We start from the raw sequence: 18224 nt of genomic DNA, 5'->3' as shown, positions 1-18224 counted from the left end.
TGCTATTCTGGGATACTGGAGGAAGGTTCAGTGTCTGAGCACCTGGGCTGGGCAGCACCTTGACCTGGGCTGGGATTGCCAGCCATGGGAACAGGTAACACAAACTGTGCTCACCTCTCATTTCACTTCACAGCACTAATTGTTTTATTTCTTTACTGGCCTTTAGGTCAAATGGTTTTGACTTGAGAGTAAATTAGAGTAATGAAAATCCTGGGTAAATACACCTTTAAGTTGGAACAATCCCTGTTGCTGTTGTTGAGGAAAGCAGGCTAAGATCTTTTGTTTAGGAATTACAAAACAGATGTTTCAAAAATACTTAAGAGCCCAGAATCCTGCTTGTGGGAACTATTTAATGTAATAATAAAATTGGAGATAGATCATTGAAGACAAAGTCCATCAGGGAGAATAAAAGCAGCTATAAAGTTGGCTCAAAGTAAGCACATCTCAATTATAAAAGACTACACAAAATAAAAAACCCTGCCTGATGAAACATCAGAGAACAGTAACAAAGATCAAACGTGTGAAATAGTTTCTTTATAAGCAACCAGACAGACTCCAACTTTCCAAATGGAGGGAAAAGATGACCATTGTGAGTACAAGACTGAAGCCTAAAATACCATTAAGGAAGGAAGTACATAAAGAATGAAGGTTTAGTCTCCCTCCCCAAAGAATTAATGTGCATCAAATGAAATTAGCAGTTAGCAGGTTCAAGCCAAACCAAAACATGACAGATTCTAAGCCACATTCGGAGTCTTTGCTGATGATGTAGGTGTTAAAAGTGTTCATGTTGATCCAAAGAGTTTTTGGCAAATTGATGGAAGAAGGATCTACCACAGGCTATTAAAGACAAAATTCTCCCATAAAACTTTCTGCTGAGAACATCTTTAAGCCACAAGCCACTGTACACTGGCAGATATTTGAGAGAGTTATCACTATGCATTTATCCTGTTCTTCCTGCAGATGCCCAGGAAAGAGCATAAATCCCTGCAGGAGGTAAGAAATGCCAGGATATGCATCCCTTAGCTCAGATCCAACACCCAGAGCCCAGCTCCCAGCCTCTCCTGGCCCTCACAGACAAGGACTCCATCTATTATTTCTGTACACTCCACATGCAATGATTCAATGTTCTGCAGGAGAAGTGAATCAAATGTATGTCAGCACTCCAACCATCCATTAAAAACTGAAGATGGCCTAAATTCAGTCTGCTGAGGGGAGTTTTCTTGCACTTAAATTACCTCATTTACAAAGAGTGTTCAAAGGAAGATCCTTGTTAGAAGTGAAAAACCACCCCAGAATGGAACAGATAAATTTGCCAGATGAGGGCATATTTACCAAGGTCCTAAAGGCTGCTTTCAGTAGGCACAATTTCCCCACTGCTACACCTTGTGCAAAAGGGATGATATTTCCCTGAGGTAGCATTTTAGGAAGTCATGACCTTAATTTGAGGCTTAAGCCTCTTGTACAAAATCCATCCACACACTTGCCTGAAGAGGAAAAGTGAGAATTCCCAGAGAAGTAATAGAAGTTTAGCAAGTATACATGTGAAGAATATTTTGTATTCTGTGTATGTTTCCATTTACATAGCTCTCCTATAGGTTTTCTAATCATTAGCAAAAAACTATTTTTGAAGTTGGAGTAAGTTTTTGGTTAAATGAACAAGAGTACTTACCTGAATAGTAGTCCCTTGGCCTGTCAGGCTCAGTGAAGAAAGAAATGCCAGCTAAATAAAAGAATAATGCATATGCTGTTTAATCATATTTTCTTTATAGAATACAAAATTCAAATTTAAAATACCCTTTCTTTAAGAGTTTGTTTCATAAGATACAGGCAGGAAATCAGTCACGGGTATCTTTGGATTGTTTTGGCATCAGTGAGAAAACATACTATTGCAAGCTTGTATGTTCCAGATTTTATAGTAGTGTGCCACGTTCAAGCAACATATCCATGTGGACTAGAAAAAAGCAAACCAACCTATAATGTTCTCCCCAGAACACACAATGAACAATTTCTCTATTGAGAGTATTCATTAGTAATAATGTTTAATGCACAGAAAACTGAGGATTGGAGCAACACTGCATTATTCCTGCTTTGCTACACGGGGAAAAAAGGCCCATGCAGTGAACACTGCTTCCTGCAGCTGTCAGTCACACAGAACCTGCACAGCAGCCCGGTCTGCAGGGCAGTTTCACCAACAGTACTGTGGGGTTGTCACTGAGTCCCAGAGAAATTCACTGCTAGGGACCTCAGAAGGTCCCCAGTCCAACTCCAAACCAGAGCAGGTGAGCCAGTCAGGGTGCACCTTGCCAAGTCCAAGGCTGCAGAGCCTGAGGCTGCCCTGGCAGCTGAGCTGATGCCTGCCTGTTCTATAGTCATCAGGCAGATCCCTGTACACAGAATCATGCAAGGTTAACCTTTAACCAACGGGATACCTGACGTCTGTTCCCTCCAGCCAGGCAGGAAAGCTGATGCTTTGGTGCCCTTTTCTCCCTTCCTACAGACTATGTATAAACTGTGATCCAAGCCCCAGTGAGAGCACACACATTTGAACAAATAATTCCCCACATTACAAACACTGTATCCATGTTCAATTTGATGGAACAGTCATGAATAAAGTACTCAGCCTATCAAGTAGTCAGACATAAAAAGCCAAATATTCTGCCAACCAACCCCAGCACAGCTGTTGTGTCAGGGTTTAGACTTCAATAAAACACTGACATTTATGGGAGTGTTCATTTAAAAGTTTGCAGGACTGTAGTTAAAACAATTTTTAAGACGGCAGATGTCTAAAGCCGTAATATTTTTTAAAAAATAATCATTACTGCAGTATGAAAAGCTGTAATAACACATTGTTGGAAAGCTTGAGAAATCCAGTAACAATTTCTTAAGCATCCCACCACCTTTTGCAAACCATAGAGACTTCCAATAGATTGACACAACAGCAGAAATCAAGATGGAAACATTTTGTTCTGACATATGTTTAGGGCTTCACCACACTTCATTTGAAGTGACATTTTCATTGAAAGATTATACTCTAAATAAATACTTAAAAAGAAGAGAAAAAGTTATTCCTCTATGTAAAAATATCTGAAAGTCATATTTATTCTTAATTGCTCTTATCCATATTTAAGAAAAAATTTTTTTTCTGAATTTCTATATGTGAGACATCAAATTTTAAAAATAAAAGCGTTCCTTATGCAGATTTTGCAAATTCAACAAAATGATATACCTGCACAGGCTCGCATGATCTTTTTCAGAGGTCCCATAGTGTACATCAATCCAACGAGAATTCCTGACAGATGCCCAGCGAAAGAAGTCCTAGAAAATAAAAAAAAAAAATCTTGTGACAAATGGAAAGGGAGATTTTTTTTTTTTTGGTAGGGATACAAAAGTGAGAGTGTAGAATTTTTGTAAAGAGAAAGTCTCTGAGACTTCCCTGAGAAAGTCCCTGAGTGAGACCATGCACAGGGATATTACCTGCCTCTACGGGTATAATGCCAAGTTTTCTGTCTTTTAAACTACCTTAAAATTGGGAGTTACATAGTTACAGAAAAGTATTTAACAAATATACTGAAAAAACCAATTGGAGAGATCATTTTATTTGCTACAGAATATGATTTCCCTAAAAGCATTTAAAGACTTCCAAAGGAGTAAACTGGTTTTAAGCTTTAGAAAATAACTTACATTGTAATATCTGGGTAGATCTTACCAAAACCATGTACAGTTCTGAGTGAAAGCACAAACACAATACTTTGTACTGCACTATCCGTGCAATCCTACAATTAGTCTGAAAGAAGCATGAAAGCAGATCCACTGCAATCTTTGTAATACACTGCCTTCAAAACTGAAAGAACAATTGAAATGCTGAGATCCAAATTCTTTGCTATGCATACCAACAATTTCTTTAAAAAAATATCATTACCATTTGTGTACAGAATGAAAAGACTCTGGAGTCTTTTGAGAAATCAACCCAGAAGCATATGTTAACAGTAAATAAGGAGACTTGCTCCAGTTACTGACATGACTATGGGGTACTCTATAAATTCAAAAATCAATTTTCGACATTCAAATTAAGAGTTAAACTCTTCTGTGTTTAAACATAAATTAAGAGAAAATATTCTGAATTCAAGCAGGTGTAAACACTAGTTGCAAATTTTTCACCTCTCTTACAAAGTTACAGAAGCCAATACACTAAATGTTAAAATTTCCTCATATGCAATTAGAAATAACTCATTTATACAAATTTAAATAATATGAGCTAAAATCAGTGCTTTTTTTTCCCTTTATAAAGTAGAAATTAAATGTTTAATGTACCAAGTAAAATATTTCCATCAATTTTTACATTCAGGTGAGTGATCTGCAGGAGTTACACAAATGATGGCAGAAGCACCCAAGCCAAGACAACTTCCAGGCATCAGTGGTAAAAGGAGACAGGAAAATGCACGTGTCACTAGAGGGAGGTAAAGATCAAATCTAAATTCACTCTTTTGCCACCTACTTAACCACAAACTGCTACCCTGCCATGCAGAGCTGCAGTTCTCTCTCACCAGTAACCAACAACTCTCTAAAGAGTAAGACATAAATGCTGATGTGAACGTTTATAGATAAAAGGTAGTTACCAAAATAAAGGATCCAAAAGGTACTAGTTTTCCAAACAGATTTTCTGGAACAGATTTTCCAAATTTATGAAATATGCATGCCTGACTTGTAAAATATCTGACCTCAGAAAATTAAAAATACTTAAAAATCACCTACTCTAGAAATCACCAACATGATGTTGGTTCACCTAAGACTTGAGATATCTGCCCAGTTCTGGAAGAGACACAGATTAAACAGAAAGTAACTTTTCACATGTCTGTTCTTCCATTAAACAAATAATCCCAAGGCCTGCTAAGCAAAGCCTGCATCTCAGTATCCTTTATCGAAGGGGAAGATTAGAAGGGTACTGAATGCACTTTAAAATTTTTCCAAAACAAAAAACATTAATGAGAAAGAAAATAGTAAGATGTTAGCAAACTCCTAAATCCTCTCCCAACACAAAGATCAAGGTTTTCAAAAGGCTCAATAGTACTTCTGGATCTTTCACTGGTTATGGATTCTCAAGTGAGCCTGCTACATCAGTCCAGTAAGGCAGGTCCAAATTTACCACATGGCTTTCTGACTGGACAGAATTCTGCCCCAATTACTGACCTCTTATCTATTCAAAACTAAATTATGCAACTTAATCTACAAAAGGAACCAGTTAAATATAGACTTCAAATATTATAACCTGCCCTGAGCACACAGATGAGCATATAAGAGCAATGCTGTGAGAGCTACAACTGCTATGGTCCATTGCAAGGCAGTTGGCAGTTACTAATTAAATATGTTGTGTTCCAGGACATGAATTTCTGCATATCACTACTTGTTTTCTGTAGCCCCCATTATCATTTAAGTACTGTGAAATTGCCCTCTGTACAGGTTTAGATGAGTCAGCAATCTAAACTTATGAAATTATGAAGTATTTTTAATATTCTTTCTGGACTTCCTCTCCACTCTCTACCCTATGCAACTGAAAAAGAACAGCACACAGTATCTGAAACCACATTTTCCTCTACCATAAACAGTATGATATGATTTTACTTAATACATAATGCTCTTCTACTACTCTTTAATTAAAAACAGTACTGTTAAACATATCACCAAATAAAACCTATGTGCAGCTAAAACAACAGTTTATATTTTTCAGAAAAAAAAATTTAATGCACTGAAAGCTTTAGTTTTATCCTTGTAACAATGCCATGCAGCTCACAAATAAAACTGCATTTAGGCAGAGCACTCTTCTGTCTTTAATCCTCACTGCAGTCAGTTGAGCAGCCAGGCATAAAGCAATAAAAGCAGTGCTTAACCTAAGCAGTATTTGAATTCTCCTTCTGTACTCGGAAATGTTCTATCAGCTGTATCGTACTATCTGACAAGGAATATCTGAGCACTGCTGAGCTCTTTTTCTAAACCTTTCTGAAAAGTGGGAAATTGCACATAAACTGTGATTTGATAGTTCACAGGTTTTGTGTCTGTACTTTGCATATATTCAGCAATGTGATTCACAGTTACAAAATATTACATAGGAAAATTACTCATTTGCAAACAGGACTACAAAAATCAAGTGCCAAAGAACAGCAAGGCCCTGTTCTCCCAGACGTAGGGGCAGATGAACTGTGCTGGCACAGAGCACACAGGGAAACTGAGGATGACGACCAGCAGCACTGCAGGACAGTGACACTAACAAAACTGGCACAATACTACTTGAAAGTTTGATAATAAGTCAGGAGTGACTAAGCCAGAGTGGGCTAGGACAGACATGGCAAGAAAACTGGAATGCTGCTCAGCTAATGAAGCCCTTGGCACTATGGTGGTTGTTTAATTACCTCGTTGAAAAGGCACAGCCCTTTTCCTTGTCCATCAACTTTTGTTATCTTCCATCAAATATTCAATTACACCTTCTGGGAAAAGTATTTCAGGTTTTGAATTTGAGATGTACTCAAAATCGAGGGTTTTAAGGAAAAAGCACACTGCAGCCCCAACCAGCTGCAGCCCTGGGATACCAGCTAACACTACTCACACTTCATGAGATATTTCAAACTACTCCAGACAGTCCAAATCTCTTCGAGATAATCAATGCACTCACCCCGGGGAGATTAAATGAATAACCACCAGCTCCACCCAACAAGCATATTTACTGGATATTGGCAATCCAAAGACACTGCTCACTCTTCCTGGATTATAATGGTTGTTCAAAACTTTCAAAGCAAACAAGACTCCTGCAAACAAGAAGAAATCACATGAAGAGAGAAATACTTGTGCACAAATAATAAAGAAATGCAAACAATTTGAAGTACCATGCAGTTTCAAAGCACCATGAAGCATACTGCTGCATGCCAGAACAGTTCTGTTCTTTCAGTGATACTTTTCAGTGACTTAAAAAAAAAAAAAAAAGATACAAAAAATATGTATAACAGCCAAATCTAAGCTGCTTTTTAATGTGCCTGCTCACTGTAGCTATTCAGGTATTCGAAACAATATAAACATAAATTTAATATGGGAGTTCTAGTTGAAATAATTCACAAAATGAACTCAAAAAAATGTTCTGTGACTTGAGAAAAGCCACTACTGAAAACAAGACAAACAAATGCGAATAAAGATCAACAGTAGGTTTAAATTCTGAATTAATGGAAAATCATCTTACACATACTCCAGAACCACTTGTTTCTGAAAAAAAAGAAGTAGATAAATCACCTTTTATCACAGTAAATAATATTAATTTCTAACTGACTGCAACTGTTTTATCATGCAACCACCAGCCAATATGATGGAACGAATTCAGAGAACATATTGGAAGTGTTTATGAAAAAATTCCTCTCAAGAGAAAGCTCACAGTGGTCTGAAAACCAGCCTGACAAATTAACAAGTAGAAGTTTTGACATGGCCACACTGAGGCTGCACAAGCAGTCAGACCATTCAGGGAAAGGGGCTGCACTCAGGGCCTCTACAGCCCCCAGAAAGGCCCATGCTAGAAATGGCCAGGCTTGTTACCAAAGGGGGGTGGACCAGAAAATATCTGGAGGTCCAGAGGAGCAACTGCCACGATGTTCCAGCTCCTACCCACTGGAATATTCCAAGGAAACCTCAGAGGTGTTGAAGCAACTTTCTTAAAGGCTGAAAAAGAAGGCTTGCCTTCTAAGGCTAGGTCCCAATCACAGCAAGGAAATCCCCTACTTATCTTGAAATGATCTGCTAAAGGAGGAGACAAGACCATTACTGGAAGGAAGATGGCCAAAATCAGGTGTTTGGATGCTGCTAGAAAAATCAAATCTAAAGGAGGTCCTCCAAAGACAGGCACAAGTAATTTTAAACTAAGAGGCTTTTCTAGAAGCTACCTAAGGAGCATTATTGAAATGCTTATATGACATCATAAAATTAAGAGTTCAGGCTTCAATTAAACTGCAATATTAAACAGACAACACAATTCTACACGATGATGATATTTTCATGTTCTCAGGTAAAGTCCCTGTTGGTCACAAGAACAATAACTGAATTACTTTATGTTCATGCCCAGAGTACACACTTTAAATTAAAAAATAGGATAAGCATACTGACGTGACAATCATACATATACAGATGTACCCCTATCCTCTTTCTGCAATTAGCAGTTATTGTAATATAGCAACTCTACATATTAATTTTACATTTATGAATTGGACCAACTCTGTCTTACCTGAAAAACCTACACCACAATTCATTTCATAGGAAGGATCATCCAAAATTATCACAAGCAGGAGTTCCAGCACTATGTAAACTACTCCAATCAGTACTGAAAATACTGCAATTATGTAGGCAAACCATATGCTCTTCAGCTTTCTTTCCAGCATTATGCCCTTCCAAAGCATGGAAATCATGTTATAATACAAATGCCAATCATCTGCATGGTGGAAAGGAGCAAGCAGCAAACGCTGCCAGTTCTTTCTGTGGACAGCTTCATTTACACTGAGACACACTTCAGTCAGTGGCCTCAAAGGATTCAGAAAGAGAAAAATATTCAGTACAAGTACCCCAAGGGTAACAGAAGGAATGTTCTGGAGTCCAACTTGAGAAATTTGATAAAGCAGCAAAAGCAGTCCAGCACTGACTCCTCTTTGCCTTCGTTCCATTGTTACTTCTTATTCAAAGAAATGTGAAGATTATTCCAAATTCCAGTCTTTCGTTCAATTTCAAAACCATACAGGTTTTGGAAATTCTGAAAGAAAAAAGATAACTTGTTATGTACACACTGTGGTGTTTTGAAGCTCATCACTGGTTTTTGTGAGTTTTTAAACACAAAAAAATCATCAAGATAATTAGCTGAGACCTTTCATATATCAGAACAAAAATTCAATTAAGGAAAAAAAAAATCAGAATTTGTAAACTGATACAAAACACAAATAAAAAGAGATTTATACAGGTAATCCAGACAAGCATTGAGAGAAAAAGCAGTCTGAAACCTCTGTTTCACATCCCTGGACGGGCTGTACTTAATCTATTAAAATACTTGGGTATTCTAGACACGTTTTCATTAATTCTGATTCAGTCCGAATATTTATGATTTCAGGAAGGAAAAGAGTTCAAAATTCTTCTCTAGAGTCTCCTTTTCCAGGACTCCTATCTTTGCCACATATTTAAATTTTTTTAATGACCATTTTTCCAAATTTACAAATATTCAAAACAAGCTAAGCTTGAAAACTAGAAGTTATAATTTTTAAAAAATGAACAAAGACACAGCTAAGTACTCCTAGATGCAATTTGAAAATTGTTACTGCTTTCCTAGGGATGAGAATAAAGAGTTTAGTTTAGAAGTAAACCATGGAGAAAAGAAAACTATAGGGAGAAATCATATACAAAACCAGCATATAAAATTTGAACAGTTATAACAAAATTTCCATCTTTGCCTTATTTATGCCAGAAAAACGCAGGGGTTAAAGAGGGCTACAGAAACAGATCTGGCTAGAAAGAGTTACTGTGACAGGAACTGACAAGAGAGGAGGGAGGCAGCTGCCCTGGATCACACAGCACAGGAGTGTGGAACCGCCTGTGGAGGACAGGAGGAGAGCCAGGATTTCAGGCTGGCTCCCAGGGCTCCCCCAGCTTGGCCAGTCCTGCTTTTACCTCTGAAAACTCTGCAGGGTGGCCTAACAACAGCACAGCCTCTCCTCCCCTCCAGGGTGTCCCTTCTTTGCTGAACTACTGAAGGTACACAGCACATTGTTCCATGTGTAAGTATCACTTATGTAGAACCAGCAAAATACAATTACTCTTCCAAACTCTGCCACCAGGTTTCAAATGAAACTGCCTGAAATATCGAGATATATACAAAATTCTCATTTCAACACCCTATTAACCTTCTTTTCCACTATACACAATATAGTTAAAGATGTTAATATACTAATTTTTTATTTAAATGCCTTTCCAATTCATACGAAATTATTCCTCTTCAACATTTTCATTAGATAAACAAGCAGCAATCTAATTCTTCTAGAGGACAGAAGGAAAAATGGCACATTTATAAAGGACAGCTCAAGCTGCAAAATTTAAACTTTCCCATTATGTCTGTTTGGATTTACTAAGTTTCACGTTTCTACAGACCATTGCTATGCCTGCAAACACTTTACTAAACATTTTTATTCAGGTATTCAAGGTATTCTTAATAATTTGACTGGGCTGCATTCCACAAAGTCAGTGAGCACACAGAAAAGAAGGAAAGCACCTCTGGATGATGTTATCCTGTAACAGCAAAAGGACCTGGGACACCTGCACAGGGTGGAACATCAACAACCAGGTAGGGGCCAGGCTACCTTCTCTGCTTCTCCTAAAGTGAGGGGAGGACACAGTTCCATGCTAATTCACACACAGAATTAATTAATGCCACTTCTTATAATTAAGTATTTTTAGTCTCTGTATTTCTCTTTAAATCACATTTATGCTTATTATAGCAATTTAAGAGAAGAAAAAACCAATTTGGTTGTGTTTTTTAATCCTGAAAACAACTGCAGTAAACCAGAACGCATGTAAAATCTATCTGCTACATAACAATGAAAGTCACTACATTTTTCCCACGTTATTATATTCAAAATGCTACATAATGCCTGAGCCTTGTCCAAAACAGAGTGGAAACAACAGAAATGTGCTTTATACCAGGCCTCTTGAACATGTAACTTCCTACACTGGTGCCTTCCAAACCCAGTGTCTAATGATCACAATTTAACTGCAGAGACCACAGCTGCAGCCCTCACAAAGCTCAAATCAACCAACACGTTAAACAAATTGGTCATTGCAGATAATTACATTGTCAGTCTTTGACTTTAAAGTCAACCTTACCCAAAAGAGAATTAGTTAATCCAAAGTTTAATCAAAGTCATTCTCCTTTTCCACACTAGCTCTGATATTTGTTATAATCTCTGCCCAGACCTCTGGCTTTTCTTGTACCACACACAGAGGTTACATCTTTTTCATCACAAAACAGTCAACACAAAAACTGTTAGAATTTAAAAGTGAACATCCTTTAAATGCAAATTGTGTGGAAATGTCAAAATCTTGCCACGTTCTTCAAATTGTCAAATAGCCTTGTGTTTTAAAGTTTCCATCTCTGCTTCTGATACCCTTCAATTCCCAATTTAAGTACTTTCAACACCCATGCACCTAAGAAAAGAAACCCTCATATCCAGCACAGAGCCAGACAATAATCATGGAACAGGACTGGGAATGCTTTCCATCATGATTACAGCAGTGTTAATTATCATAAACCATCCCCATTACTGGGAGCAACCAAAAATATCAGCCAAAACACAGTATGTGTTTGAGCTGTAGGGAAAAAGACACAAGAAAGAGAACAGTAGTTATTTGAGAGCCTTCAGGAATGCAACTCCCTTAAAACATATAGAGCTTTCAACTGTCTGAACATTCTTCCTCAGCCTCTACTCTGTTTATTAAAAGTCTAATGAAGCTTGAAACAATGAGGTGCTTTTTTCCTTTTTCTTTTTTTTTTTTTTGAAAACATGCCACCTACTTCAAAATGTACAAATTTCCAGAACAGACTTGAAATGAGCATTTGTCTTGCATCCAGGCTGCCACGTGGCTGCATTTTTGTCACCTACTCAAGATAAATGTCTGAACTAAATATTCTTGGAATTTGTTTGTTTGTTTTGTATTGACCAAGTAAAAAGCATTTAAAAAAGCATTTAAATTTATTTTTACAAACCCCCTCACTCATTTGGCAACCATAAAATATTACAACTTCACATTACTAAAAAAATAATCTAATTAAGTAAATATTTTAGTAAATATCAGTTAAAATGAAACGTTCTACTGTCTTTTCCTACAGCTGCAATTTGAATTTAGAGGAAAAGAATTTCCCTGTACCCTTGCTCCCCCTAAAACAGACATAACTACCCTGAAATTTTGATCTATGTTTAAGCAAAACCAAGTACACTCTGGAAAAAAAATTGTGCATTCAGCTTACATGTCCAGATTAGAGCTAACCAATGTCAAAACCACTTGAAACAAAAAGGGTGAGTGATGGTAAGGACAAAGCATTCCACAATACAGATAAGCCTCAACAGGCCCACAGCACTTGTCTGTGAAGATACAGTCTCAGGATCCAAAGCATCTCCAGGTAAAGCAGAAACTGTTTTCAGGGCAAAAGAGGAGGGTAAAGGAAGCAGGAGCCAACTGTAAACACTTTTACTGTGGCCCTCAGACTTTGGAAAGGGGTGGGGAAAAGACCAAACAGAAAAAACAACCAATGCAAGGAAAAATAAACTAAAAATGTGAAACATAATGAATCATCCTGTTTATATTTAATAAGCATGCAAGGAGGTCAGCCACAAGCTGGCAGCTACAATAAGCTTTGAAATGTCCAGTCAATTACAGAGTTAATAGCAAAGACAAGGTTCTGACTTAGTTATAAAATTAACTGCTTCATAAAGAACAACTTCTGGATTCATCAGATGTGCCTTTAAATGGCTTTCCTTCACAAAGGAATATTGAATGGTGAACTGAAAAGACACAGCATTTCAGGATTTGGTGAGATAAGTCATACATCTGTAATAAAAATGTTTTAAAACAATTTAAGTCAGTAACTCTGAGACAATTCAAAGTTAAGTATCAACGATCAATGACTTCATAAGTGGCTGTATAACAGTCTTTTTCTATTATGCAACATTTTAAATTTCATTCAAAGTTTTCTGTGAGATTAAAGAAGTTCTTCTACCTCTTATATCTGCTTCAGCATGAAAATTTAAAATCTTTTTTAGATTGTTAATCATCTTAGGTACCACCTAAAGAAAGTTTTTTAACTTCAAATTTCAACTTAAAACTGAAAATTGTGTTCTGAAGAGTATAACAATTACTGTTCACAATAAAATATACACATGTTAAACAACACATGCCAAGAACCATTTTAGCCACCTTATCCCAAAATAAATGAGGCAGCTTTCACAAGAAAGAACCCAGGGGGCTAAGTCAAATCTCTCTCATAACAGACAGTAATTAGTAACTGCCTCTCAAAACTCTAGGATATATCTACACTAATTGAAGTTGGAAAAGTGAAATAGTCATAAATATTTAATATCACTGTACTTGTGAAGGTAAGAGGATGTCACAGCTTGAAATAAAAATACATCAAAACAACAGTGAACTTCAGATTAGGCCACAGCTGAGTTTTAACTTCACAGATGTTTAACTCAGGGTCAGGGATTTTGGTTTTGTTGGTTTTTTTTCCCCACTTGATTGCAATTGTTACGCGTGTATGTTAAACTGGGTAATCATACTAGAAGAGCATTCTTCTGTATCTGAAAAAAATTTTAATATTATGAAAAAATGAAACTTTCAAAGATTGCCTGACTCCACTTCAGAAGCACAACAGCTCTTAGAATTTTAGCATTCCTTGGTAGCTTTGAAGGAAAATTTGTCTGCAGTGTGTAAGAGAAAGAACAGGAAACCTCACTGTTTGAAGAAATCAATTTTCAATAACACTGGTTAAATATACAAACAATTCAGAAATATACGCTTTCTAGTATTAGTGTTATACTACTGTTGTCAACACCTCCAATCTACGTCAGTAAAAACCCAGCTCCAGGAAAAACATCACTGCGCTATTTCAGGAAATCAAACCAGCTCAGGTATTGTTAATTACATTTTATAGACACCTGAATTACTCAAACTCGCTGTTTTAACGACTGTAAGAAGACTTACCAACTACAGACAAGATACACTTGCCACTGCTTCTTAATACAGCTGCAAGTTATTTGCAGGTTTTGGGGGTAGGTTTTTGTTCCGTGGTATTAACAACGAAAAGGGATCTAGCTCTGGCTAGTTATAGACTTTTTTTAATTAGTTGCTTATAGAACTTGTGAAAAGTATTTTTCTGCAGAAAATGGGGTAGATGAGAGCAGTAACCCCGAAGTCACAGCACACGTATAGCTGTGGCTGCGGATAAGCCCCGCGGCTCCTCCTGCGCACCGGGAGCGCTCCCGGGAGCGGCGCAGTCACGGCGGCGGGTGCGGGTGCGGAGATAACGGCAGTGAAACCGGGCAATACCGGGCACTCGACTCCTGCGGCCGCTTCACCTCCCTAACTCCCACCACCACTCCATGCAGCGGCGGGGGGAAACTTCCTAGAGAGCGCAGCTCGAGGGCAGCTTACCCCGCCCAGACCGCGCTTGTTGGGGCTTGCACCGGGCACCCCCCGCTCAGCAGGGCGGCGCTCCCCGGCTGTGGGCCGCGCTCCCCGGCTACGGCCGCACCCCTCACGGCCGGGGCACTGCTCTCCACCGGGAGGCGGCGGCAAAGGCAGGAGAGGAGGAGGGCAGGAGAGCAGAATAGAAGAGCGCAGCAGGAGGAGCCGCGCAGGGAGCGGGAGGAGGCGGTGGCGGCAGCTCCAGCGCCCCCCGCCCCCGCACTCACGTTCTCCGGCGGCGGCAGCACCCGGAACCCCGCGCCGCCCCACGTGACCCGCGGCCGCCACTCCGCGGCGAGGGGAGCGGCCCCGGCCCCGCCCGGGGAACGCACCGCGCCTGCGCCGCGGCCGCCGCGCCGCCAGGGGCGCTGTGCGCGGGCGGGCTGAGGGCGGAGGGCGGAGGCGGGAAAGCTGGGGCGGTGTCTTGGGGCGGGTGTTGATCGCTGGCGCTGCCCACTATTAAAATACATAATCAGGTTTCGTTTGGAAGCGTTTACTGCACATGCAAAACAGAAAGTAGTTCTGTAAGTTTAATAGTTCGAGGACTTTTTTTTTTTCCAAGATTTGAAACCAATTAGATGAAGGCATTGCAGAATCACAGAATCAACAAGATTGGCAAAGATCAGAGATCATCAATTCCAACCTATGACTAAACACTACCGAGTTAAACAGACTATGGCACTCAGTGCCACGTCCAGTCTTTTCTTAAACACCTCTGGGGCGGTGACTCCAGCTCCCTTGGCAGCCCATTCCACCCTTTCTGTGAAGAATTTCATCCTAATGTCTAATCTAAACCTCCCCTGGCGCAGCTAAAGATTCTATTAGTTTCACTTTTGTAGAGTACTAGTCACTGATGTCACTGTATTATTCCCCAAATTTGACACAGATATCCAGACTGTGAGCTTTGTTATTAATATTCAGTAGGGAATACACTGAGCAAATTATAAATGCCTGAAATAATAGGTTCTCATAGAAATGTTGGCAAGCTGATGGTGCAAATATGTGTCTAGAAATGAATCATACAAAACCCATAGCCAAAGCTACATGTAAATGGTCTGATTTTGCTGTCATTTATGTGGCACTCAGGTTTCATAGAACATTTTGGCAACTTGTACAAGTATGTCATAAAATTTATAAGAAAATTGCATTCTGCTCTTCCAAAAACAGCACACAGCTCAGCAGACTGGCAGGCATGAAAGGGGCTGAATTCCTAGAAATAGGGTGGAGATCGAGTTAAAGGAGCAGGCTTTGCCAAAACAAGCAACTGCAGCATAGTCCTCGCTTCCAAGAACGAACAGAAGCCAAAAGAGGCGGGCAAGGCTCAGTGTGTGCCACCATTTAGACACATTACCTTAAGCTCCTTACTTTTGGCACATTTAGATCTGTTACCTCAATTAATGCTAATCATAATAATTCATAGAAATCACAGGATGTGAGAGTTAGAAGTGCCTGAACTGAGAGATTTTTTTTTAATCATACACCAAGTTTTCTACAATTGGCACTGTTTCCTCTAACAGCATACTCCATTTTCAGACAATCATAACTTCAGTCCATAATTCTTAAAGATGCCATATTTATTGCCTCAATACAGGCCCAGATCTTATTACTGGATGTGCAGGTCCTGAGGTTGTGGTTCCTTTCTCGGACCTAGAAGATCGTAGTTCCCTTCGTGGGTCAATCTGAACAATTGTATATTACTATTCTCTCTTTTCAGATCCTTAATGATATGTCAGGGATAAAAAAAGTCACAGGAACAATGGGAGGCTAAGGAAATTAATAATATGTTCTAATGCTATAATTAATGGGCCACATATGTAACTAGGTTTTAAACCATTGTTCCTATACTCTTTACCCAAGTGTGGGACTTTATACCCATTAAGTTCCTAAAAGTTGGGGTTTTTTCCTTGTTTTACACAAATTTTACTAATATCCTGCCAGATTTTCCGGGTTAGTTTATACTTACATAAATAGCTGGTTAGAAGAAATAAAAGAAACACCTGCTGCTCTCTTTCTTTAATCTCACGCCACCATTCACCTCATGGTTTTCTTTTACTTTTTTGCCTGAGTGTTAATTTTTCTTACCAATAAAATCGAATGGAATGAGAAACATTGTTCATATATTACAACTTTTTTTTTTTTTTTTACAAATTCTACATTTGATATACATGTGCCATACAAGCTATTACTCAGCTTTCTTCAACATGAATAATGTTCTTAAGTAAGAATAACTGAAGGGCTGACACATAAAAGGTGGGTTGAATTAATTTAAGACAATATCCCGTTCCATTTAAGCAACTATTAACAGTATAGGTTCTGTTTTTCTGTTATGTCTGGCCTGATTACAAAGAGAATGCAATACTTGGAAGGAAAATGAAGAAGAAAAAACCAAAACCATCATTTTCATAACCCGTGCAGTCCTGGTACAGGAGTGACGCATACGGTCAGCACTGCTTACGCCTTACTGCTAACTATATAATCCATGTAAATATTTATCATACAGCTATTATCAGTGTAAACATACAGCTTAGTCATATGTTGACCCATAATGAAAAAGTGACATTGAGATCTTTGCTTAATAGCACAAAGTTTAAACGTGTTTTAGAAGCAATAGGGCAGATCTCGGAATACTCACTTTTTCTCAGGGTTATAGGGAGGCTTTTCAACATGTAACAATTGCAAAGAAACATCCTGTTATGAATGCATAGATGCAAATTAAATCCATATCTGAAGGTTATTTTTCTAATTAATGCTGGGAATCTGATAGCAGCACACTTGAAACACTGTTTATGTTAATCTGGAAGGAGCTAGTTAGGACTAGCCTGCGTGTAAGAAGAATGTCAGAGTGAAGTTATGGTAGAGGAACTGTGGTTTTCCTAGACTGTCAGTACGTGACAGTGTTTACAAAAAGGAGAAGAAGAGAAAAGCAGTAACCCAGAATTTGATACACCAAATATTATGAGTCTGTCAGAAAATTAACAAAATAGAGATGATCAAAGGATCACTTTAAACGTGTTATTAGTTTATATACAGCTGTTGTACCACTGCTACCATTCTGGTTCTGAAAACAACATAATGCCTTGGAAACTGTGGAGACAAGCCCTTCTGAGAGAGACAGATGAAAATAAGATCTGATAGTGAATGTTTTGTGTGAATTCAGGGCTTACTCTTCCAGAGTCTTTGATCTGACATTAACTCTGCTTTTACTGTGTAGTCCACCTTTACTAACTTCTTCTTTGCTGCCAGGTTACTTTCTCCAGTTCAGTTCCCACCATGACTAACACAGTATCTTTATAATACAATATGGACAAATAGAGATGCTTTCTCTTCACCTTAAAGAGATAAAACAGAATATATCCTGGAGGTTCTTGATTTGTTCATACAGACTCCCAGAAGACATAGATGAAACAACTGGATGGAAACTAAAGGAGTGTCTTGTTCGTAATGTGGGCTGGAAGAAACGAACCAACATCAAAAAGGTTCCCTGACACTTACAGCCAAAGGTGTCTGGTCAGATGATCAGTCACCTCCTGCTTATCTGGATACTTCCATGCTGCAGTGAGATACTTCAGTTAAGCCACAGCATTTTGAAAAAGCTCAAAAAGCCTGAGCTGCTGTATGTAACGAGAAGAGAAAGGAACAGACCAAAAGGCAGTGTTAAGGAAATGAATATGTGAGCTATGCCAAGAAGATGATACCAGGCAATCCTTCTATGCATTTGAAAGGCACCTTTTCTAAAAAAGGTGTCAAAAGCAAAGAGAATAGGATGTGACATCACTGATGAAAACAAACCATAATGTAAAAATTTCTTTGGTATGAAGTAACTAAAGAGTACCTTGCTGTCATCTAAAACTGATTTTAAAAGCAATATATGGAAACATTTATCTTCCTTTTGCTTGACCACAGGAATAACAGTCAAGAAGTTGTTACTTGTAATAATACTGTAGGCAGAAAATATTCTGTTAAATACAGTTGTTTGGTTTTTT

General features: G+C 38.5%; 1 protein-coding gene across 4 annotated transcripts in view; it reads right to left on the bottom strand.

Annotated features, from left to right (window-relative positions):
* Positions 1 to 14573, bottom strand: part of RHBDD1 (rhomboid domain containing 1) — a 28256-nt gene extending 13683 nt beyond the window's left edge. Inside the window, exons 1-5 of one of the 4 annotated variants that reach the window (XM_014877883.2) lie at positions 14469 to 14573; positions 8252 to 8770; positions 6665 to 6797; positions 3227 to 3315; positions 1670 to 1720 (exon numbers count right to left, since the gene is read on the bottom strand). In XM_014877883.2, the coding sequence (XP_014733369.1) occupies positions 1670 to 1720; positions 3227 to 3315; positions 6665 to 6797; positions 8252 to 8684 (706 nt within the window). In that variant the 5' untranslated portion in view covers positions 8685 to 8770; positions 14469 to 14573. Of the gene's footprint in view, positions 1 to 1669; positions 1721 to 3226; positions 3316 to 6664; positions 6798 to 8251; positions 8771 to 9675; positions 13731 to 13758; positions 14165 to 14208; positions 14434 to 14468 lie in introns of those variants that run through there. The other 3 variants (XM_088170727.1, XM_088170726.1, XM_014877884.2) reach the window with 3 other exon arrangements.
* Between the last annotated feature and the right edge of the window lie 3651 nt (positions 14574 to 18224).

This window comes from Sturnus vulgaris, chromosome 10 (assembly GCF_052056855.1).
Source record: "Sturnus vulgaris isolate bStuVul1 chromosome 10, bStuVul1.hap1, whole genome shotgun sequence".
NCBI classification, from domain to species: Eukaryota; Metazoa; Chordata; class Aves; order Passeriformes; family Sturnidae; genus Sturnus; species Sturnus vulgaris.
Note: the sequence above shows the minus strand (reverse complement) of the source record. Positions and strands in the feature narration are given on the sequence as shown.